This window comes from Seriola aureovittata, chromosome 9 (genome assembly GCF_021018895.1).
Source record: "Seriola aureovittata isolate HTS-2021-v1 ecotype China chromosome 9, ASM2101889v1, whole genome shotgun sequence".
NCBI classification, from domain to species: Eukaryota; Metazoa; Chordata; class Actinopteri; order Carangiformes; family Carangidae; genus Seriola; species Seriola aureovittata.
The window spans coordinates 19,053,682-19,078,994 of record NC_079372.1 but is presented as its reverse complement, the minus strand read 5'-3'; the positions used below and the strand labels follow the sequence as shown (position 1 = coordinate 19,078,994).

Below are 25,313 nucleotides of genomic sequence, written 5' to 3'. Positions count from 1 at the left end.
TTCCTTTCGTTTTAATGTCCTCGACTCTTACAAATTCACCTAGATTTTCATCCCCTTTTGTACAGCTGTTTTGCTTTCCTTTTTTTTTTTTTTTTTTTAGAATCATAGACTGTCATTACTAATTAATAACACTAAATCAATCAATATATACAGTTGCTACCTCACAAACTTACATAAAATCAGAACTCTCCGGTGGATGGCGGTGTCCATTTGGTTTACGATATTCGATTTACACCAGTGAAGAAGAACATACGGAAGTGACGTTATCGTTCAGTCTCACGAAAACGATAGACTTGACAACAAAATACAGTGTTTGGTTTTTTATTTGTATGTACTCCTCTTATTTTTTCTACAGACAGATATTTCCGAAGGCCCACAATAGTACGCACATGTTGCTTTAAGGGCATAGGAGCTGCCTCGGCTAGCTAAGGCTAGACAGTCAACGTAAGCTAACATTGCGGAGTGTTTTCACCTCGCTGGTAGAGAGAAGTAGCTTGTTTACGTTACACACAGGAGTTGGCAGTCTCCGGTAAATGGCCTGCACTTTAGAGAAAGTGTTGGGCGATGCTCGGACCCTTCTCGAGAGGCTGAAAGAGCACGACACGGCCGCCGAGGGACTGATTGAACAGTCCGGGGCCCTCAGCCAGAGAGTGCAGAGCATGAGAGAGGTGGGAAATGCCCTTCCAGACAAGGTAAGGACGAGTGTAAGGACGGTTACAAACAGATTTCAGTCACGTACATAGGCATTTAATGCTGCACTGCTCAACTGCACACATACATGGTGGAACAGGATATAGTTGAGCCCTCAATTCTGAGGAAAAATGTAACCCACTGCCCCTTTACTGCTCCCTCCGTTCAGCACATAGAAGATACTTCAGAGATTCAGGAGCTGACCAAATACAAGCCTCATGTCCTTCTGACTCAGGAAAACACTCAAATCAAGGAACTACAGCAGGAGAACAAAGGTAAAAAAAAATAAACCCACTCTGTTCTGTTGATTGTAAGGCTGGTGTTTTATATTTCTGGTTATTCAATTCAATTGAATTCAAACATAACTACAAGACAAGTGGACACATTACAGTCTGTATAGATAAATAAAAACAAACAATAAATGGAATGAGAAACGGCGGTATAAAAGCAGTGTGAGTACATGTATTCAGTAATATTGCACTTAGGTTAATTGCACAGATAACAATGCACGCGTACAGGACATGGGTTATGTACTTATTATAGCCTGATATTCAACAGTTTAGTGCTCTGATGGCAGATAAAAAACTTGTCACGAAACTGGAAGTGCCAGTTTTTAAGGAACTGTATCACCTTCCAGAGGGCAGCAGCGTGAAAAGGTGGTATATTTCTGGTAACCCTCTTCATGACTGTCTCGGCAGAGCTATGGTTGTCTCTTGAAGAACACCAGTACGCGCTGGAGCTGATCATGGGTCGATACCGCAAGCAGATGCTTCAGCTAATGATGGCGAAGAAGGAGCTGGACACCAAACCTGTGCTCAGCCTCCATGAGGACCATGCAAAAGTACACTGGCTTTTAGCGTTTGCTCAGTCATTCACAGGACAGTATTACAAAGCTATAGATGTTGAGTGTTATAAATACATTGATTTTGGGAAATGTCCTGCTTTCTTCATTCTCCAGGAAGTGCAGAGCCAGGTGGAGCGGATATGCGAGATGGGCCAGGTGATGAGGAGAGCAGTGCAGGTGGATGATCAGCACTACTGCTCTATTCGAGAGAGGCTCGCTCAGCTAGAGGTGAGCACAGTACAACCAAAAACAACTGTAAATGTTTATCTGAGTGAACCTGTGCTTCTTTATTACCATATAAATATACCGTAATTGACTATTTTGTGTTAATACAAAACAAATTATATGATGGCACTTTATGTATATGTATAAAACTTATAGATGTGTTCATTTGGATATGGTATAAACACTATATGCCTTTTCTTAAACATATTTTAGCCTTAACTTCTGTGTGTTTCCTTCACTTTTTTATCTCTTTTATACTGCAGCTGTTTTTTCTTCACTCACATATTTATTTATGTTATCTTATATATGGTATATATTATATACATATATAATGCATTTTATTTTCTATATTCAGAGTCAGACAAATTTCTGTCCATTTTACTCAAGAGTTGGTTCACCTACACAATAACAACAACAATATATTTTTTCATTTAGCAGTTTTGGTTTTATTTGCCCAGGTTTTGTGACGTCCATCTCTTAAGATATGTACTGCCACCCAAACAAGGTTAAACAAAATCACATTTGTGCCACTCACTGCATTGAAAAATCTTCTTTTTTTTTTGGTAGAAAATAGTTCCAATGATAACTGTACAAAGTAACGTCTCTAGATTATCCATATAACAGACACTGTTTTTGGAAGTCGATGATCCTGTTTAGTTTGTTTAATTTCTGAGTTGTATGGGTGCTTGGACACCTGGTTAATTTTACATTTTTGTAATTTTTCAGTGCTGTAAATGTAATTCCATTGACTATGGAATGGGAAGGGGGAATCCCAAAGACAGATTTATCAAAACCTGCACTAATAAAACCTAAACTGTCTGCATGGCTAGATATCACTAGCTGCTCAGCTGCCCCCTTTAACACTCAATATTACACATGAACACTATTTTCCTTAAATGCATGGTTATCCTGTCACGTTCAGATTGAGAACAAAGAGCTGCGAGACCTCCTGGTCATCAGCAAGAGCTCTGTGAAGACAGCGAGAGAAGAAACCGATCAGCCAGCAACAGTAGCACAAGAACAGTCCCCTCAGCCAGGGTCCGACGAGTGAACAGAGCAGCTTCAGTGTGAACTGTGAATGGGGAATCAAGTCCTTCAGGACCAGGAGACAGGGTTGATGATCTCTTCACCTGTGTTCACCGCATTAGTTTTTCTACATAAGATGGAATGCAGTCAGACCACAGCATCTTTTTTTTATTTTTTATTTTTTGTAGTGAAGGCCACTTTAACACAATATTTTGGCTATCAGTAGCATTTACCTGTGGGTGTATCTGGATGGTAGCTGTTGTAAGCTTTCATATGTACAGCATACGTATGTTCACACACACATACGTACTGGAGTAAATGCAGTAAAAGCAAAGGGGATTAATTTTGTTTTGGCCAAAGATGCATTTACTCGTCAAGGACACAGTTTCTACCTCTTTGTTGCCCCTTTGCTGTTCACTCACACTCACAATGTGTAAAATGCTCATGACCCCCACCCCCCACCCTCCACACCCCCAACTATGAGTTCACTCAAAATCATATTAAGAAGCCAACTCGTAGGTTGCACCATTTTAAGAAGCTGTGCTTGATAATCACTCTGCCAACATGATGACTTATGGCTGTTTCACACAGTTTGCCTGCTGAGGAGTGACGGTGGATCATTTATATGTGGTTGTCTCATTTTATGAATTTGATACGTTTGTCAGTCTGTTTGTAGAATTCATATATAACATGACTTCCATGTTTAGTACTTTGATTCTAGTTGTCAGATTTGGATGTAATCAAATGTTCCAGCTGTTGTTATTTAATGGTAACAATTTAAAAATATGCCAACTTTTTGTGTAATGGATATCAAATGTTTGCACACTGTATGTTCCCAGAAATTGTATATTGTCATCTCAGGAAATTGGTGTTAATAAGGTGAACATGCTGTATTGACTTCATGACAGTGTATTGATTTGTGTCAAACAAAATTTCATTCAGAAACTTTAAAATAAATTTGCAATAAAAAAACATGAATGTTTTTTCTGCCAAAACAAATCAGAGCACTTTATAAGGAACACCTGTACACCTTCTTATCTAATCAGCCAATCATGTGTATCAAAAGTAGTCTCAAACTGATCTCAAACACGACAATGACCTCAGTGTATTTTTTATTTTTTTCAAAATTATTCATTATTCGTAACATTTTCCATTTCATCTTAATAAAAACTATTAAACATTGAAAATGGAGGAAATGTAACTTCTGAAATAACATACATAGTAAAATTATATGGACAATACAGAAATAAATAAATGCAAAGATAAGGATAATTAAACAAAAATATTCCAAGTATTTCCAAAAGGACAAGAGCTCAGTGTACTTCAGTTGCGGAAACCTGCAGCAATGATATGGAGGTGAATTAGTTTTTGGTTCATTCAACCCTTTTACCGCACGATGGCGACATTAAGCCGCGTTGGCTATAACGCATCGCGAGGTTTGCAGGAGTGACTTAGTGCTGCGTTCCAGGTTCCAAGAAAAGGCATAACCGAGCTTTCGTCTTTTTTTCATTTTTTTTTTCAGGTGTTTTTCTTTTCTTATATATATATATATATTTTATTATTAACGACATCAAGCAGAATAAGTAACATCTTCTAAACCGGCATCACAAAACCCTCTGCACTTCGCCACTTGGTTGTTCCTCTGTGTTGAAAAATGTAAAAATCTATATTTCCGACAGCACGTGAAAGCAGCATCAGAGTTACGTTTGACACCTCTAGCCTGACACAAGCTAATGTTCAGCATGTCTGAAAAGGAGCTGGGGAAAAAGTGGGACCGATGCCTGGCAGACGGTGCCATTAAACTCGGTAAATACCCCGATTCTTCCACATTTTACGACAGTGTCTTGTCCCAGAATAAGGAAAAACTAAGCAGCAATTTTTTTTTACTGTAGTCCACTACTGTCATTGACTGGGAGGCTAACTAGCTAGCCACAAAGGGCTTGTAAAGGACAACTGTACGACCAGCCAGATATCTATGGCTTAAGTAACTGCGACAGGTATAATTTTTTATGTGTCATTAAACATGGGTGCTGTTGCTTTAACGTTATACTCATTCACATTTACGTCTCCCTTAGATTTTATAATTTTAAGGAACCTTAGAGGAAACACCATTCAGAAAAATTTTAATTTGATGCTTTTTGCTTATTGACACCTTTTTTCTGTTAAGAATATATCTAGACATAAATGGCGGCAGTGAGCTGGTTAAAGTTAATCTAACTTATTAAAATAAGGCGTTGCTTGATGAATAACTGGTATTATAGACCAGTGAATTCTGCATTATCGCAAAAAGTCTGCAGTCATGCACGTAGGCTACTGCCAATAATGAAAGCACTCAAAATAACTAGATATTTGAATGGAGTACTGCATCATCTACTACATTAAGACATGTGCTCTTGAACCTGTTAGAGGACTTAACATCTAATTATTATTATTATTATCATGTACTATGGCTACATGAAAAATATACAATACATTAAAATAAATGTACATAAGTCAGAGACAGCATGAGAGCATATTCCTACAATATAAAGTAAAAATAAACAAATAGCAAATTAATTAATTAATTAATCATCTGTTATATTTTCTCCTCTTTTTTTTCAGGCACTGGACTGGGGCTGGGAATCGTGTTTTCTGTTCTGTTCTTTAAACGTAAGTAGTTTCAGTGAATTGTTGCTGTAGTGCATCTTGAATGTTTAATTTGGCTCCGAGGGCCTCGACAAGAGGAGCAGAGCTGGGAGTGATGCTCTGTTTGCTACTTTACTAGCAGTTAAAAAGGCTTTTTCATTTCATTATTTTTTTATAACTGGACACACAATTCAATGAGAATTTATTATTAGGAGTATTGAGCGCTTTTGTTTGTAAGACGAAAGCAGAAAAAGAAATGTGAATATTACAGTTACATATAGAAAAAAAATATGATACACAGGCTAGAGTGTGAAAAGGATTTCACACACCATGTCTGGTTTGTTTTAAATCACATCGTGAAGTGCGTCTTTGTATATTTTAGTGTGTAAGGAGATATAAAGTTACCTGTTTGATTTGTAGGGCACACATGGCCAATTTCATTCGGCTCAGGAGCGGGACTTGGTATGGCATATGCCAACTGTCAGAATGACCTAAGGTCACATTATCTGCTGCACAGAGGCGAAAAGGTTAGTTTGTGCAATGAAATACATATGGATCTTAAAACAAGTTACAGAAATAATTCCTTATTTCTAATTCAAAATAACAACCCTGTGTTGTTGTTTATGTAAATCAAGATGTGTGTAACCGACTTCTGTTTTCTTTAACAGGATTAATATCTGCAAGTCAACGAGGGACTGTTTTTTTTTTTTCTAATTTTTTTTTGTTTGTTTTTTGTTTTTGTTTTTGTTTTGTTTTGTTTTGTTTTGTTTTGTTTTGTTTTGTTTTTGTCTGTGCGAGAGTCACCATTTGCACTGTTCTACAGTTAGATTAATATCTCCCTGTCCATCCATCCATCCCTAGTATGACTCTGTACGATTTGTATGTGCCTAATCAGGACAGTACAGTCTGGGTTTATTTAATAAAATAATCATATCAACAAAAACGATGCCATGGTCATTAATGTTTCCTCACAATTCATAAAAACAGTACAAAAAAAAAAAACAAGAAGTATGTGATGAACTACGACAGCCAGATCATAACTCATGCAGTCCAATTGGTATTGGTGATCCTTGAAAAAGTAATAAGAGTCAACTGTCAATGCAGCTTTGAAAAGGCGTGTTTTCCGTTTATTTGTGAACGCGAGTGGGAGCGATTCTCTGAAATGTGTCAGGGAGGAAGGAGGAGGCAGTGATGCAAACGCTGTCCCATAAGGTGGTGGGCTCGGTGTGGGTGAGAGGGTGGGGGTCACAGGGTTGGCAGCAGCCGATGTGATGTGGCAGATGACTGGGGCGCAGCGATGGTGGAGATTAGTCATGAGGGCAAATGAAAATTGAGAGCGTTGCGTATTATGTTTAGTATTTGACAATGTTATTGAAACGCTGGAGTGCACTGGACTTTACCCTCGCGAATGATGTTGTCTCATGTTTAATATTCAAGTGCTCCTGTCGGGGAATGAATAATCATTGTTGTCACGTCATCTGGTTGTTTAGCTTCAGAATGAAGTAGGAGCAAGGTGAAGGTACTTTGTTTTCTGATTGTTGAGCAGGACATGTGAGTTTTACTTTACCCTTTATCTACTATTGACAAACTTTGTGGCACCAAAATGTTCCTTATCTTTGGCTTTTAAAAAATTTTTCATGTTTCATTGTTTGGAAACTGAGATACAGTGGATCAATTAGGCTTTTTTTGACACTGACAAAAAAAAAAAGAGTAATATATGTATTCAGACCCTTTACTCTGATGCACCTAAATCATGATGACTGGTGCAGCCAAGATCTCACAAGCTGTATAGACATCATTTGTGTTTAATGAAGGTGGAAGGTGGTTTGAGATGAAATACACCTGTGTCTGTTGTCAATAACTACATCTTGAAGTTAGACAAGGAAAAAATAAAACATTTTCCAGACAAATCCAACCAAGGTTACTGAATAAAAGGAAGGATACAAGAACATTTCTGAGGCATGACTATCACTCAGAAGAGAGGAGAAGTAGAAAAGATTAATTATAACTAGAGTGATTCAATATTGTATATCATTAAGTCAGAGAGGGTGAACATATATATAGATCATAGATTTAACTTTAAAGAAAAATCATTCACATCAAATCTTTATCATGCATAATAAAAAATAAAAAAATGCTGTAATAGTTGTACCTCAGTAGTTAAAAATACCACGAGCAAACACAGAGAAAGACCACCCACACCAGTTCCTATGATGCAGAATGAGCATTTCTTGGCTGTGATTGTGCATGGTTATGCATTAACAGCTCAATGCTTTGACACGCTCCTTCTCAGTAGGTGTGCGCTCAGGCTGGGAGGTACGCTGGAGTGGCCGACACAGGGATTAGCAGGAGCGAGCGGTATAAAGGCAGCGTTACAAGGACCACGGTACCTGTAGAGCTCTTATGAACAGAGCCTGGCTTACAAATGACTGCCGCACAGTTTTGTGTTGCTTTCTGCTCCCAGCGTGCCGTTTCCCTGAATAAAAGGACTTGTGAAAAGCAGCAGAGCACCAGCTCAGCAAAGGAGCTGCAGAAGCTGTACAATGCCACTTCTAAGAGGTGAGGAATAATTCTTTGGTGGATTTGGTCCTTGTATTCTTCATCTTCAGTAGTTCCTCTCGCCGGCACTGCCCTCATATGCCTAGTCAAGGCTCATCTCTCTGTGTGCCCTCCTCCAGTGACTGTCATCACTGTGACATGCTGCTTCGAAAACCCTCTGTCAGCCGTCGAATGGCTCATTCTGGCTCTTAGCTGTGGATGAGGCAGGGACATGGAGAGATGAATGAAACTCTCCTGGTGGCGGTGGGAGTAAGCCTCGGGGCACCCGGACGTATTCCCTGCCAAAGGAAGATGGAGATGTTTATTCATGGAGAACAGTCCGACTGACCTTGACTGGGAGAGGATTGGATGGCTTCTCAACACACGACCTCTTTGACTTCCTTTTGTTCAACGATGTTCCTGAAGTGAGAGTTTTTGCCCGGGAGGTTAACGCTTTAACATTTAGAGGTGGCTAAACAGAAACCTCAGGAGCCAGCCGATTGATCGCTGGGAACCTGGCACCATGGCTGACTCTCACTTGTCTAGCTCCGTAGGAAGCTACAACGGCAGCTTTCCCACCACCAGTGCTTGGAATATCACCGGCAGCGGCCCGTGGTTGTTGGCCTTCATGCTGACTGTCATCATCCTCATGACAGTCTGTGGCAACATGTTGCTCATCGCGCTGGTGTTCGCCCATCGCTCTTTGCGTTGTACCTCAAACTGCTTCTTGGTGTCTCTGTTCCTGTCCGACCTGATGGTGGCACTGGTGGTGATGCCCCCGGCCATGCTCAACGTGCTGTGCGGGGCCTGGGTGTTGTGGCCTGCCTTTTGCCCCATTTGGCTTTGCTTCGACGTCATGTGCTGCAGCGCGTCCATCCTCAACCTGTGTGTGATCAGCCTGGACCGATACCTCTTCATCATCTCACCGCTGCGCTACAAGCAGAGGATGACCCCACCTCGGGCGTTACTCCTCGTGGGAGCCGCTTGGGGGTTGGCAGCCCTGGCCTCGTTTCTGCCCATTGAGATGAAATGGCACAGCTTAGGCCTCGGGAGTGGACACCCGTCCATTCCTGGGGTCAGCGGTAGCAACATCAGTTCCTACTCTGACACACTGCACCCAGCGTCCTACTTTCAAGTGTCACCATCAGGAGGCCTTTCCTTCCAGTGCCGCCTGCGGGTCACCTTGCCCTTTGCCTTCGTGGCATCTGTGCTCACCTTCTTTTTGCCCTCCAGCGCCATTTGCTTCACCTATTGCCGGATCCTTCTGGCAGCACGGAGGCAGGCGAAGAGGGTAGCAGCACTGAGCCACCCACCGCTCCCACATCCCTCTCTCGGGGAACCTTCCCGGCCCCCTTCACCTGGGATTGCGGCAGCACAAGCTCAGCAGGACGGAGATGACTGCAGGTACCAGGAGCCTCCTGTGTCACAAAATGTACCGGTAAGAAAGAAACAGTGAAACAAACCAGAAGGGGCAGTTATACTCTCCAGGATGCTTAGTGTATGAGGGCCGACCAGCACATGAACAAGAACAGGGCAATTTCTAAGTGAAAGTTTAACTGCAACACCTGATGAAAAGCAGTGATGTTAAAATAGTACACTGACCCTTAAATGGAGCCGATCTTAATGAGCGTAAAGAGGGAAAAGGTTGATTCCTGGAGTGGAAAAGGGTAGCAGGAAAATCAGAACCAAATTATAGTTGTCCATCTAATGTAAGAGTTCTCCTTGACATTTTTAAGGTTTTACATAATACAGTTCATTCTACATCTCATGCCTTTCCCTTAAAATGGTAATTATACAGTTGAAATCCTCTCTCAAGTTCAATATCTTGTAAGTGCAGCAATTATAAACCTGGAGATGGTTATTTTAATGATTATAGGCCACGGTATGAATTTTTTGCAGTCAAATTAGCATACTTTTAAAAAAAATCCTTCTAGGATCTAAGTTTTGAGTCTATACCCACTTTTTGCACAAGTGTCCTGATGTGCTTTTACCTAGTTTGGAAGTATATTGGAAGTACGACTGACTCAGGTTTTCACACATGAGGAATTTGCCTTGGTGTTTTGGTGTCTGATAATAAACATTTTAAGTAGAAATATATAAAGAAAGATAAAGTAAGTATTGTGAGTCAAGCTTGACAATAAAATATAAAAAAGTATTATTTAAAATATGTAAGTATATGTGGTAAATGTCATTAAACATGAACCTACTGAGCAAGGATGGAAACAAATAGAGGGAATGTGTGTATATTGTTTATAGGTGTGTGTATTATTCATTATCAGCCTCTTACAAAAGAATTAGTCGGATGCACTCTGAGAAATGTTTTACTCTTCGTTCGTCTTAACACAAAAATGTAGAAAAGAAGAGACTCAGGAAAATGGAAGAGGTGTAAAAACCTGCCCAGAAACCATGGTGAGAAAAGTACAGACAATGTCAGATGTGATGTGCTGCAAGGATCACAGCCACAAAGTCTGTCACATTTCTGTGCAGTAAAAGAGCACACACACACAAACACACACAAACACACACATACACTAGAAAAGAAAGTTAAATTAAGTCTCAAAGAATAAGCTCAAAGAATTGAGTGAATTTTAACCCTTTAACCTTCAATTTTCCCATTAAAAATGGTTTAAATCACCTTATTCCTCGTTGTCTCACACTCATATCTTGTGTCATCTTGTTTCAACTCTTCACTGCAGCTATAACCTGAGTGCAAACCTTTTACAGCTGCACTATTTCATTAAATGGAAATATCCTAGATGTGGGTGTCAGTAATGATTGGCTGCACAGCATGAGTTGGCTGGCCCGACGGTCAATGTGGTTTAAGGGTCTCGTAACATTGATATTTTTGAGAAAGGGGAAAGAAAAATAATCGTTTTTCTTTTGTGTTTTTTTTTTCTTCTTAAAATAGTGACACTGTGATTGTTCAAGTCACATGTTGCAGTCAGTAGATAGATCTGACACATTCCTTTTTTTAAAATTGTGGAATAGCGTGACAGAAAGTAATGATTAAAATATATAAATATATATATATAGATACAGATAATAATAATGAATAAAATAAAAAACAGAAAATAAAAAAATAGACATAGAAGAAATTATAATGATAGTATAGAAGCTGACAGGAAACATGGGAATATAGAGGGAAGCACAAAGGCCACCACATCCTATATGTTGATATGTGGTATGCATCATAACCATTTGGCTACCATTAAATATTTGTATTTGATAACATTTTTATGTGAATAGTTTGGGGAATTTGGGGAAATACATTTGGCTCTCTTGCTAAGAGTTAGATAAGAAGATTGATACCGCACAGCTTGTTAGCTTAGCATTAAGAATGGAAACAAGGGGAAACTGCTAGCCAAAGAGTTTGATTTTACAGCCATGAAATAGTACTAGCACGCAACTCTCTTCACCAAACTTATCATTTTTAACATTTTGTTTTTATTTATTTTTATTTATTTATTTTTTTTACAGTATAACATGTTAATCAGCTTTAAAGGTGCTAGCTGTTGTATTTTTTTTGTTAGATTAGATTAGATTCAACTTTATTGTCATTGCACAGAGTACACGTACTAAGACAACGAAATGCAGTTAGTATCTAACCAGAAGTGCAAAAGAGCAGTTAAAGTGCAAGTGTGTGCTGTACAGGTATGTAAAGTGAGGGTGTGCATAAGTAAAGTGGAGATGTGCATATGTAGGGTACAAAATTACAATGATGAGGTAGCGGGAATAAATACAGTGAGTGCTAGACAATGAGTAGAGACGGTTCAGAACAGTTCAGTGCAAGGTTAGGTGGCTGAGGGGGTTGGTGTGGCAGTCACAGTCTCTGGGTTGTGTGTGTGTGGGGGGGGACACCGGGGTTGTGAGTTCAGCAGGGTGACCGCTGCAGGGAAGAAGCTTTTCCTGAACCTGCTGGTCCTGGAGCGGAGAACCCTGTAGCGTTTCCCTGAGGGGAGGAGGGAAAACAGTCTGTGGCTGGGGTGAGAGCTGTCCCTCACGATGCTGCGCGCCTTCCGCAGACACCTCTTGCTCTGGACAGCCTCGATAGAGGGGAGGGGAGAACCGGTGATGCGTTGGGCGGTTTTCACCACCCTCTGGAGTGACTTCTGGTCCGCGATAGAGCAGCTACCATACCACACCGAGATGCAGTTGGTGAGGATGCTCTCGATGGTGCAGCGGTAGAAGTTCACCAGGATCTGAGGTGACAGGTGGGCCTTCTTGAGTCTCCTCAGGAAGAAGAGACGCTGGTGAGCCTTCTTGACCAGGGTTGAGGTGTTGAGAGACCAGGAGAGGTCCTCGGAGATGTGGACACCCAGGAACTTGAAGCTGGTGACACGCTCAACCTCCGTCTCGTTGATGAGCAGGGGGGCGGGTGTGTCACTCCTCTTCCTGAAGTCCACAATGAGTTCTTTGGTCTAGCTCTTGGTTAGTGTTGATCAGAGCCAGGCTAGCTGTTTCCCTGTGCTTACAATCTTTGTGCTAAATTAAGCTAGTAGCCTGCTAGCCGCTAGCTGCAGCTTCATATTTAGTGAACAAAAATGAGAGTGGGGTTGATCTTTTAATCTAATGCTCAGCAAGAAAGCAAATATGCATATTTCCCAAAATAATAAACTATTCTTTCAGCTAAATTAATTAACTTGATAAAAACGTAATCTTTATGCAAACCGTTAATCAAATGCACAGAGGTATTCAGAATAAATTAAAATAATCTAATTTGCATGTCATAGAGGACATAAAGAGGTACCCAGAGTGTTAAGGAGAGATTCACATTTGTAATTCTTTTAAATACAATCAATTATAATTCTTCTTGTTCTCTACTGTCCACAGCCGTCAGTGAACAGTGAGCGCCGCCTGGCTCACAGGCAGGGTCGGAGGGCACTGAAGGCCAGTCTGACACTGGGAGTTCTCCTGGGACTCTTCTTCAGCGCTTGGCTGCCCTTTTTCATCACCAACATGGCTCAGGTCAGTCGAGGCACCAACACACTAACTCCATCACAGATGTTACACAGAGGTGTACTGGAAAAAATACAGGTAACATGACATTAGTGTCCCTCTGATATATGAAACAAATCTATTCAGTTTTGCCTTTGCCTTTATTCACACTCATGTTCTGTCTTCACCATTTAGGGCCTACAACAATTTCCCTCCCCATTTCACAAGTCAGTCTTTGTTCATATATCTCTGATTCAGAGGTTTTTTTCTCACAAATTCCTATGTGTGACGGCACAAAAACGGTGTGAAATAAATGCAAAAGAGAGAAAGAAAGAAAAAAAAACACTTGGATACAGATCTATGTTTTATTGGCCAGCCTTGGCGTCACAGCTTTGCCAAGCCATCCGACGAGGAACTAGATTGGCGTTTCAGCTTCATGTGGCTGACTCATTCCAAAGCCCAGAAAACAACCTGGAGAAGTACCATTTCTAATTTATATTCTTTTGTTGTTAATTTTAATTTGACTAGATTGAGCACACGCACTCGTTGCTAAAAAAAAAACAAAAAAAACATGGAAACAGTTCCATCTAAATTGGTAATGACACTTGTCCTGTTTTTCAAGCTTTCAATGATCCAGTCATTTTGATTTCCCATCTGTGCCCTCTCGCTTCTCCCCTGCTTAACATAGAGCACAGAGACTTGACTGTGTCTGCTCTCTCTTTCCTTTTCACACTCAATGTGGTGTGTGAAAGTCACCCCCCTCCTTTCTGTCCTATTCCCACCGCCTCCCTGTCTCATCTTGGTAGTATTGGAAGCTCTCCTTTAACAGCTGTCACCTCCTTCCCTGTCCCTCTCTAAACCTGGTTGTTATGTTCAAGATCAGAAAAAAGTGATGGGCAGTCCAAGTGATTAAAGAGAAAAAAATCTGTCTTCTCTTTTTTGTAAAGATTTCAAAACTCAGTTGTGGGATGGGGATTTGGAACAGGGAAAGTACATTCATAAATGTTCAACATTTGCCAAAAAGAAATAAATGTTCCCAAAAAGGAAAAATAAACGCATCAATAGGTAATAAATAAATCTTATATCATATTATATTACATTATTATAAAATCTCTGCAGGGTGCCTTGAAAAAAATTTTTTTCTTTATCTAATTTATTTTCTTTATTTCTGTAATTAATTATTTTTACATTTTAACCACAAAATTAACTGATTGTTGTTTTCACGGTCTTCACTCAGGCAGTGTGCGAGTGCGTCCCTCTTGCCCTCTTCGACGCCATCACCTGGTTGGGCTACTGCAACAGCACAATGAACCCAATCATCTACCCGCTCTTCATGAGAGACTTCAAGCGAGCTTTGGGGAAGCTGTTGCCCTGCTGTTCCTCGCAGTCGCCCAGACGACCCTCGCCGGCGCTGTCGCTCTCTCTACGCAACTCAGGAGAGCCTAACATTGCTATCAGCCCCACCTCTCCCTTGGCCTCCGACCCCACCCACCCTCCTGCCACCGCCACTGATGCTGTCAACCTGCTTGACGCTGAGCATGCTGGGATTGAGCTGCCTATGCTTTTGCCCAATCAGGTCGACAACCTGGATTGAACAGAAGTTAAAAAAATAAAATAAAGGTCAGTTAATGTGTTGTGTGAAGGTTTATGGTGGAAGAATGATTCAAAACAAGTATTGAGACTCAATTTAGTTCATTATTAACATTTAGGTTTAAGATAAAAAAAAAGATTAAAATTTAAATAAATTTTCATAGTCACAGAAAAACGTCTAAAACTGAATACGCTCCATCCCATCTGGAATAGCGTGTTCCTCTCCATCTATGAAATGTTGGAAAACCACTAGGGGAGTATTATTAAAACAAAACAGTCAGGGTTAAGGCTGTGTCCAGTTATCAGAGCCAGTACACTATGTAAGCAATGTAAACACTTTACGTAAGCTCTAAAGTGAGCAGCACTTCACATTAGCACAGGTGGAGGACAGACAGGAAAGGCCTTGAAGAAGACATATTCACTGAGTGGCCCGCAGGCCTTATGGAAATCCAATTGCTGCGATAATATCCATAGCAACCAAGCCGACGGATGAAAATTAGATGAGATATCACCTTTTTGTGGCACCTGCTGAATCCTACAAAACACAAGCAATATGTACAGGTATTTGATCTCACATTGAGTTTAGAAAATAAATTACGACACTATTTAAAGTTCGTAAAAAAAAAAAAAACTGCTCTAAATTGTTACTGAATTAATACATAAGTCTAAAAATACCTGTAAGTGGTTAATTCTGGGGGCTTTTCACTTGAAGCTGCCGTATGTCAGTGTGTTGTGAATGTAAAAAATATTTTCTGGGTTTGATGCAGAGGAAAACTTGAGGAGATGAGAAGGAGGCAGCTGGTCCTGTAACATGCTCTTTACACATTCGGCCGCCTTTGTTCGTGCGTGTGCTCCGTAGTCCAGTGTGTATCATCCCAGCTCCATGATATGTGTTCATTATCGGGGTCGGCCTCCTTCGCACCGTCACACTGGGCCTTAAAAGCAGACGCTGTGTCGTCATTTGTGTCCTTGTCCTCGGACGTAGGTGGTGAATTGTTCGTGACTGCAATTTGATTCTCCGCTCCTGTATCATTCAAAGAGTCCAGCAGGTCTGAAATATCAGGGATGTCCCAGCCGTCCCCCGTCTCCTCGTTCTCTTCCGCCTCCTTCAAGTGTCCACTGTTTTCTGTACAAGTCTCAGCCCTCTCAGCTGGGTTTTGTGTCTCACTGGGAGCTTGGTCAGCGACGTCCGCTGTCCCCTTTGTAACTGTTACAGGCTGAGGAAGAGTGAAGGAGGCTCCTGGGACTTCTTTGGTGGGAACCCCTACTGCCACCAAGATGGTGTCCATCTGACGCATGTAGTCCAAGTGACCTTTCACCTGGGGAGCAGAAACACGGCTTTAATGTCTGACTAAAAAAACATATTTCTGTAAATTACAGTGTAAAATCTTTTTGTAACTTTAGGTTATTATAATACTATTATTATTTTTTTTTGTACAGTAAGTTTTACTATTCCCCAAGTTTATACTGTTGGTGCTTCACACATGTCAAGTATGTTTTTACTGTCCTTTTTTAATGTTCAGTCGTGTGAAATGTTTAAACCTCTGATGCTTTACCTGGTTCAACAAAACATCTACCATGATAAATACTCAGTGTCAAGTTTGTGGACTCATGTTGATTTGAAGGGTGACAGTCAGGCATTGCTGTGAGCTGAAACAGACCAGCAGGGGCCTTACTTTAAATTTTTTATTTTCTATTATTTCTATTATCTTTTAATCTTATTTAAACAACATACCTGTCTATTTTAAAGTGCTATTAAAATCATGTATTTAATAACTGCATCAAAAAAAAAAAAAATTTATTATATCATTTTAATAACATTTATTATCAACAGTTTTTTTAATATATAATATATATATATATTATATATATATATATATATATATAATATAATAATTACTAAAATACACATTTCTTCCACAAAAACATCAAGGTGGGTGTTTGTTTAAAGCTGCACTAACCAATGTTTTTACATGAACAATAGGTGAAATGATTATGTTTATAGAAGAGGGTTATTCATGGTGAGACCAGACTCTGTAGTTCCTTCTAGCTCTATAGTGTTTTGGCGTCTTACAGCTCGTTGTTTTGGTTTTATGCTCATGCAACTTCACTGCTTTAAATAATTTCTCGCCGCTCCCATAAATCTTGTTTCCAGAAGCAGCTGCTGACAGTGAGAAATCTCGAATAAACCCAGGGTAAGCTACCTGCCCAGCATCGGACAGCAGAGAGTTAGCAGCTAATGGAGTCAATGGAGACAAAAACAGAGCTACACAGAGTGAATATTGGGTTTCCGACTCCAAATGAACACTAATTTTACTCTGTGTCTGCCGGATGTGTAAATAGGCAACAGTTTGCCATCATAATGTTAGCCGTAACAACTCCTCAGTAATAATTCCTCAGTGTTGTGTAAAATAGAAATTAATTAAAACTTATTAAGGGAAATGGTAAGATTACAAAAACAGTTGAGAATAAGAGAATGATTTGACAAAGATTATTACTGCCTACTTCCCACCTCCTACCTGAAGGAGGTTTTGTTGTTTGTTTGACGGCAAGATTATTATCCCATTAAATCTGTTGCTGATCCAGTTAAAAGGACGGATCCAGGAATGTTTATCTTAAAAAATGGGCTACGTCTACTCACTGGAGGCTACAGTGAGTCGATATCGGAAAGTGATGAGACGAGTCGAGGTTAGCTGGTTAGCACACTAACTTCCGTAGAAGAAAAGACATGATAGAGACGAGGTGTTTCTTTCCACCTCTGTTCAGTTCGATGCTGAACTTGCAACACGTCTTCTAGACCAGTGAGTAAACAGCTGTGAATGCTAACGCTGACTATGTAGCTTACTTATAAATAGCTCCTTTAACATTGCAAGATAGGGCAGTTTTTTGACATTGATATTAGTCAATTTGTCAGGAAATAATGTTTGGATCTTGATGTAAAAAAATCATATATATATATATATATATATATTTATGGTGTTGAGATTTATGAGTTTGTGCAATTTGGTGCAGATCCAGACAATAATCTGGATTTCAAACACGTGTACGTTTGTTTGGCCTTGGTGGAGGTATGTGCTCTGAGTACTTTTCGGTTGTGGAGCGCAGCCTGTTCCGAGAGAAAGCACAGCTAACTTTTACCAATGGAAAGTATCATTTCAGAGAAAAAACATCTCTGACTTACTTATTTGTCTAAACTTTTATAACCGAAGGAAAGAGCAGCTGCAGATGTATTATAGTTTTGTGTGTCAGTAATGTTTTATCTAGGACTGTGTGAGCTTTGTTCCCTCTTATTAAAAGTAGTCAAAGACCACCTTGTATTATGTCAGAGACTTTAATCCAGCAAACAAATGTGGCACTGAACACAAACCGAACCTTGAGCAGTGTCAGTTTAAGACGACTGCTGCATGTGGGTTTTCTGAAAATGTGAAAACCTTGAGATAGATGTGAAACAACCTTCAGCTCATACAGCATACACCTGAAAATGTATTCATTAAGGAAACTTTCCTAATTTAAATAAGAGCTGTGACTCACCACAGAGGAAAGATCCACATTGATTATGCGTCGATCCTGGACGTTGATTGGCTGTAGCCCAGCAACAGACAGTTGTGCCACTGAACTCCGGTACAAGAACCCCAGGAGCCAATCTCCTCTGATGGGGAGATAATTCAGAGATAATACAGAGGAGTCATTTATTCCTGTCAGTACCGTAGTTTCCAAATCTACTCCAGACAAACCCCCTCACTGCAATATACAATGTAATATACAATGACTAAACAATGAGTACATAAAAAAGCATTTAGTTTAAAAATGTCAACATTTTACAGCATTAACTGAGTTTTACCTGCAGTATCCGTTTACTATTTTTCCAGCCACTACCCTGGTCATTCTCTCCCAGGCCTTTTCCGAGCCGTCCACTGGGGCCCCCAGCAGGACCACATCCTCCACCATCCCTTCACTACCTGTTCATCAAATCAATGTAGAATGTAAAAACCTCTGGAAAATTAAAAACTGAATTACATTACAGTTTGATCCCCAAGGGTAAACCATATTCAAATTGTTTTAGGGCCATCAACATGAAAATTTTATTCTGCTTCTCCCAGGATTTAGTAGAAAACATGATGATTTGTTTATCAGTGTGGCCTTTAAAATCATGACTTCAGCTCAGGGATATCTCAAAAAGTATAAACGCATTTTAAAAAATTTAAATGATTCCAGCATTTTGTCAGTCAGTATTAGGAAAAAAGTGTTCATACCTTGGTCATTGGCAAGCTCCTGCAGACAGTAGTAGATAACTCTTGCCCCAAGACTGAAACCTATAAGGCTGACGGGGCGCTTCCCCTTCACATACAGGAAGGAAGGAAGGAAGGAAGGAAGGAAGGAATGAAGGAAGGAAGGAAGGAAGGAAGAAAAAAGGAAAAAAGAAAGATGCACAACTCTGAAGTAACTGTCATCCTCCTGATGTCAGAAATGTCACTTATTAATATACAACTACCCCTTTTACAGTGACAGCTGACACAGTGCTGTCGTACACTACAGTAAAGTGTGTGATAACAACGGATGTAGATGTAGAACCATACCTGCTGTCTACTTCTCAACACCTGTGCCAGATGTTTCCCCACCTCAGCGGAGCGGTTCAGACAAACACACCATGGGTTGTCGATGACGCTGGCTGCCGCCAGCAAAGACGCAGGCCATGTCAGAGCCGCCACGATGCCTGCCCGGAGTGACAATAATCAATACAACAGAAGGACATTGGCTTGATGAGATCATTGCGATTGTTAAACTAAAATCAACTCTTCACAGGCAGGAGATTTGGTTCCAAACGCTCCTGTATCAAAACACAGGTCAACTGAACAAAGACCATGCGATTCCTGCGTGAGCATCCTCCTACCTGAGAGCACTGTGTACTTGAGAGCCTCCTGAGCCACGATGCTGACCAGCCCGTCCAACAGAGAAGCCATGGCCGAGCCCAGATCCCGGAGGAACCGGGACTCCCACACCAGGCAGTACTGCTCCCCGCACTCACCCAGGCTGCACCACGGGGCCTGGAACGAACCTGGAAGACAGCACTTGTGTTTTTATGTAAGGTAGCCTGAACGGATAAGCGGTACTTGTATGTGAAACTTGTCATTGAGTGTATGTTTTAGTGGTGGTGGTGGTGGTGGTGGTGGTGGTGGGGGGGGGGGGGGGGGGGGGGGGGGGGGGGGGGGGGTCTGCATTGTTTTATGTAAGAGCAAAATTTAAGTGGCTTGCATAATCTGATGTTTATGCGAAGCACTGCAGCAGCGTTACCACATCATGTTTTCTTATCAAATATTTTTCTTCACCTTTATTTAATGTACCAAGTTTTGTTTCCTTTATGCTTTTAGCAACAACGGCCCTGGAACTTGTATCTCCTCTCCAACAGGACTGTAATTCATTCATTGCTCTGTAAACCGTATTGTACGGGCTTTAACTGCAGCTGCGGCAGAAGGTAAAGTGTTTGCTCTGATAACAGACTTCGTAAATGTGCAGGGTCTCTGGAAGGGTTGCGTTGTCTACCATGTCTAAAGATTAACACTTCTGCATACAAAATATTATCCACTTATCATGCTTCAATTCTAATTGTGTGCAAAGAGCATAGATGTAATATATGATTATTAGTGATAGAACTGTGTGTATGAATCATGAAATCATCTTTACCATATCATGTTTACTGTGATATCTCTCATCGTATAAGAGCATTGTGGGCTATGTTGTGAATCAATGAGCAGGACGGGAAATTTATGTTTAATATTTCATTGATTAGCCGAAACTAGACATATTTTCTTTTCTCTCTTTTTCGTTTTTATTCTCTCTCATGTTTGTGATTTACATTTTTTACGTTGAGGTGAGGTTTTAATATAAGCCCTAGACCGGTTTCTTACCTCACCATCCACCTCCTCAATTTTGTCATTATGGCCAAAAACATGTTTTGTGAGGTCACTGTGGCCTCGACCTTTGAACTTTGACCACCAAAATCTACTCAGTTCCTCCTTGAGTCCAAGTGAACGTTTGTGCCAAATTTGAAGAAGTTCCGTCTTGGCGTTACTGAGATGTCGTGTCCACGAGAATGGGAAGTGTGATATCTAAAATTACAAATACAATGTATGTTGTGGTTGTAGTTAGACAACAGAAGCCATACTTACTATACTTACCACTGCAGAGCCAACCTGTCACTGCAATGGTCAGGTGAAGATGCTTCCCGGAGCTGAGCGGCAAGAATTCGAATTCCTCTATCGCCCCGACACACTTATTCATCTTATAGCCTGGAGCGACAATGTGTGAAAATTAAAGAAAGGTAAAAGTGGGGTCAAAGATGATGAATTCATCATGTCAATCATATGTCTTACCGGTCAATCCAGCTCCTGCTGCTCCAAATAAGGAGGCCATGATTGCAATACCGGTGGCTGAGCCCAGAGCAGCAGCGCCACCGGCCCCCAGCACGGCACCGGCCCCTGCTGCCACCAAAGGGGCCGCGAGCCCACCTGTCACACCTGGCAAAGGTGCGAAGATGATAATCAGTACAGAAAAAAAAAAAGGCTAGTCTTAACACTCTATGGTGATTTAATTATCAGTTGATTAGCTTATGAATTGGAGCCTATACTTTCATATAAGATACGAGATGTTTTAAATGTCAATTTTTAGTAGCAATAATCACCAATCACAGTTCCTCCGCCCACAGTGGCTAGTCCAATGAGCAGGTAACGCCGTAACTTTCGCCCTCTTTCTCTCCTCTGCCGCCGAGAAGACTCCTCTCTAATGGGAACAGAGTCAGACGGATCATCGATATTAAGTGAAATACTCATCGGCTTTAAAAATAAACAAACCCCAGTGCATTTAAGGAGACATCTTGAACCATAAGCTCCTTGTTTATGCGGTGCCATGCACAGTGCTTGTGCTGTTTAAAGTCAGTCTGACACACACACACAAGATTCAACAAAACAAAACACACAGCAGTATCATTTAACATTTACATCAACTGAGGTTCAACAGCTCTTTCAGACTAAATGTAAGATAAAATGCGAACATAGCTACTGATTCACATTACCCATTATCCATCCTTCCATCCCACCATCCAACCACAACTTACTCGCTCTCCTCTCCTGCTTCCCTCAGTCTCTCTCCCAACGTTTCCTCAAACTCCTCCAGCTGCTGTGGGGAGACTCGCAGCAGACAGCTGACATGACGGATGAGAACCCTCGACCTGGCGTCGTACTGGCCTGACGGTTATGTGGATGACAGACCATGAAAGTTATAAAAGTTACAGGCTTGTATGAATTTACACCAGTTTTCAGTGTCATTAAGATTCTTACCATCCTTGACAGAAAAAGAGACCAGGTCCTGAAATACAAAACAAGAGCTGGTTGTAACAGGTTTGTAGAGATCCAGCCACAAGATGACCCTGATAAAATTCAATTATTTTTATTAAACGCAAAGCAAAAAGCTGAACTGATCTGTTAGCATGACCATGAAATAAAATCACATTTGACCGTTAATAGATTTAAATATGATTCAATAAAATTCTATGTAGATATAAAAGTTCCACATAAATTCCTGCAGGAAACAGCTCTTTTTACTATTAATCTATTTCTTTTTTGCATAATTTACAAACAACCAATTCACTCTAAACTTTCTACTTCTACTCTTCATCCACTACAGTTTAATGTCATCACATCCTCTGTTAGAGTGACAAACACCTGAATGATGGGGGTGGCCCCAGCAGCCAGCAGAGGTTCAGCCTGCAGGATGGAGAGGAAGGTGTCTGAGCCCTCGAAGCCCAGGCCCGACAGGAAAGCCCCCATAACCGGCATCACCGACTCATCCAGGTCCAGCCAACGGACCAAGCCCTGCAGGTACTGCTCCCTGAAAACACTGAGAGACAAGTAACAGGTCAAGTCAAGTCACAGTTTAAGCACTATTTTTCACAGTTTTGTTGTTAATCCAAATGGTGGACAAAGGAAAGTACAAGCAGCTTTCATTTGTGAATTCTTAGAGGTTCTAACTGGCTACTGCTGCTCACTTTTTTCAAAATTCAAAATCAAGCTTCTGAAAATATCTGGCTGTCATTGAATTTTATGATTCCATTTTATTTTATATGTACATATATGTCAATATGTAAATAATGTACGAAACCTATGTTTAACATGTGTACATATACAAAATTTTACTATGGGCGTTTCATATATGTTCTAAACCTATATTTTCATATTTCCAGAGGATGTTTATATGTGCTAGTAACTGACCTTAACCCTTATAAGTGACATATATGGCAACATCACTCTTGATATAGGGACATATATGTCATATATTACATTTCTGTATGGGAGAAGAAGGTGAATGGTGGTTTTATGGCTGACCATAAAACTGAAGCGTGTACTCTTCAACACAATGAACACATTGATATTACTAAGAAGGACATTATAGCTCTGTTACCTGTTGTCAGGTCCAATAAACAACTGGCCCAGAGAGACACCACACAGTGCAGCATAAGCAAACCGGCCCTGTTCACTCAGCTGTCTGCCGATAACTTTCTCCTGGCTTTGGTCACATGGGGTTTCTTGTGTGGTCTCTGCCCCCCCTGGATCTGAGGTGATCAACGGACAAAGTGTAATGATTAACTTTGAGGCAGCAGTTTGATTCAGCCACATCATACACAAACATGACACATTAGCACACGTCCAAGACACATTAATCATGAGCAGTAACCTCAAAGATGTTATATTTACACTTGGACGTACACACATACAATGTGTATAATGTTTTTATTCCAAATGCAGTTTGGTGGATCAGCCACATGCCGAATTTATCAGGAGATCGTAAAGATTGATAAGGGTCTCATGTCACGCTCCTCAGGGTCTGTTAATGTGACCTATGAGAAACGCAGCATTAAACTGTCCGATCTTTTTCAATGCAGTTTGGTTTGAGGTTTCGTTTTAGCCTCGTAAAGAGAATAGCTACATGAACTAGGTTACATAGAGTTTTTAACTTTGTGCCTTTAATCTCGTCTCTGATGAACTGACCTGAATTCAACATACAGAGACTGTTAAAATATGACCCACATCGGGGTTTTTATTAAACATCATTTACAGCCTTTACTTCAAATAAAGTCCGTGTAACTTAAACCAGTGAACGCAACACTTAACGTTAGCTGCTAAAAACAGCTGGCTGTTAGTCACCCTGCGGCTTCTGGCTGTTAACTAGCTAACGGTTCAGAGTTAACGTTCATCACGTCATGAATTTAAACACATTTGTTTTCAATTATATGAACTATATTGGAGGGGTTATTAAACAAATCCTATGTGGTACCTGGGGCAAAATTGTCGTCCGTACTGCACTGTTTTTCCTCCATGGCCATAGATATCACAACTCTGTAGAGTGCACTTTTGTTGCCTTCACGTCCTCCTCCTGGGCGCTGACATCTGACGTTTACACATTAGTGCGACAGTCACACATTTAAACGCTTTTAATGTCCGACTTAATTGGAAATACAGTGAATTATATGATTGTCTTACTTTTATATATAGTTGCTACCACCTCACAATAACAGTAGTTTAGCTTATAAAATACACATTTCTACGCTACTATAAAAGCTTTTTTAAATAGTGTGCGTGGCTGTTCAAATGATAGTTTTGACATTTATGAGTGACCATGAAGGCATCATCTGTAAGAAACTTTTGACTGACGTAACTTCCACGTACGCTGTGGACAGATCAGGGGTCTATTCACGATTAAAAACGTTTTGGAAAGTTTTGTTGTTGTTGTTGTTGTTGTTGTTGTTGTTGTTGTTGTTGTTGTTGTTGTTGTTGTTGTTGTTGTTGTTGTTTGAGAAACTGATATTAAATGAATGCATTACAAATATTATATAATAATTATATATAATATAACGGAGGGATAACGGAGGGATAAACCAAAGACAGCTGGTTTTACTAACACTGCTTCATACAGAGAGGAAGAATACCAGTAAAAAGTCCTTGGTGACACAAGATCCAAAACTCAGAGCTAGTACAACTACTGGCCAGTAGGTGTGAGTGTAGCATCAGTTCTTTTTCTCTTAGTAATTGTAGCAAGTATTAATGTAGTTCACATTTACCTGAATTATTACTGTCTATGTAGATTATTCTGACATAAAGCAATATATACTGTATATATATATATATATATATATATATTTTTTTTTTTTAATTATTTGCTTTCTATTCGCTTCTCTCCTTGGATCTCAGAGTTGATTCAAGGTCAATCTATGGCTGACTGTCTGCAGTATCTGAGTACATCAGACTGAGGGCAGTTGACTGCCGACCACTCAAGTAAATACCTTCATTCAAGGACACAGTCACACTGGTGTCATTTGATCAGATGTTGCCAGTGGCTGAGAATGCGTCAGAAAATGCCAGTGTTCATTGGCGTGTGGTTAATAAATGGATTTCATTAGTCTCAGTCACAAGCATAAAAAAAATAGAGCCTTATAAAAATACCAAGACCAATGCATTTGGAATGACTGGTTGGGATTCAGTGGTGAACTTGTTTATATGCAGAGATATAAGCCTCTGAATAATAATAATAATAATAATAATAATAATAATAATAATGATAATTTGACTACAGCACTTTTCAATTGTTGTTGTTTCAATTCAAGTGCTTCACATGAGTCAAATACAAAACATCCAAACAAATCAAAGTGACCTTAAAGTTAAGTAATCAAAAGAATTTGAAAATCAATCCTAAAATAAACAGGAAGCCAGTGTAGAGAAGCTAACAATGAGTGAGGAGCCAAGCTGCAGCGTTCTGAACTAACGGTAGGCGGTGTATTGATTTCTGACTG

The 25,313-nt window shown here is 40.3% G+C and overlaps 4 protein-coding genes across 4 annotated transcripts; 3 read left to right on the top strand and 1 right to left on the bottom strand.

The window, feature by feature from the left end:
* The first annotated feature begins 242 nt into the window (after positions 1-242).
* Positions 243-3,759, top strand: sike1 (suppressor of IKBKE 1). The gene is made up of 5 exons (XM_056383827.1): positions 243-692; positions 860-965; positions 1,389-1,531; positions 1,649-1,762; positions 2,682-3,759. The coding sequence occupies exons 1-5, from the start codon at positions 534-536 to the stop codon at positions 2,808-2,810; spliced, it is 651 nt and encodes a 216-aa protein (XP_056239802.1). The 5' UTR covers positions 243-533; the 3' UTR covers positions 2,811-3,759.
* A 692-nt stretch (positions 3,760-4,451) lies between these two features.
* Positions 4,452-6,353, top strand: micos10 (mitochondrial contact site and cristae organizing system subunit 10). Its single transcript, XM_056385229.1, has 4 exons — positions 4,452-4,591; positions 5,387-5,434; positions 5,831-5,937; positions 6,079-6,353. Exons 1-4 carry the CDS (start codon positions 4,519-4,521, stop codon positions 6,082-6,084), a joined length of 234 nt encoding a protein of 77 aa, XP_056241204.1. The 5' UTR covers positions 4,452-4,518; the 3' UTR covers positions 6,085-6,353.
* A 1,394-nt stretch (positions 6,354-7,747) lies between these two features.
* On the top strand, positions 7,748-14,512 carry htr6 (5-hydroxytryptamine (serotonin) receptor 6). The gene is made up of 3 exons (XM_056385848.1): positions 7,748-9,386; positions 12,779-12,913; positions 14,121-14,512. Exons 1-3 carry the CDS (start codon positions 8,472-8,474, stop codon positions 14,475-14,477), a joined length of 1,407 nt encoding a protein of 468 aa, XP_056241823.1. The 5' UTR covers positions 7,748-8,471; the 3' UTR covers positions 14,478-14,512.
* Positions 14,513-14,558: 46 nt separating this feature from the next.
* On the bottom strand, positions 14,559-24,096 carry tmco4 (transmembrane and coiled-coil domains 4). The gene is made up of 14 exons (XM_056385846.1): positions 23,801-24,096; positions 22,928-23,078; positions 22,192-22,366; positions 21,808-21,835; positions 21,585-21,714; positions 21,153-21,250; positions 20,845-20,988; positions 20,641-20,760; positions 19,365-19,529; positions 19,051-19,187; positions 18,727-18,811; positions 18,315-18,432; positions 18,005-18,122; positions 14,559-15,792 (listed from the first exon to the last, which is right to left on the bottom strand). Exons 1-14 carry the CDS (start codon positions 23,847-23,849, stop codon positions 15,292-15,294), a joined length of 2,019 nt encoding a protein of 672 aa, XP_056241821.1. The 5' UTR covers positions 23,850-24,096; the 3' UTR covers positions 14,559-15,291.
* Between the last annotated feature and the right edge of the window lie 1,217 nt (positions 24,097-25,313).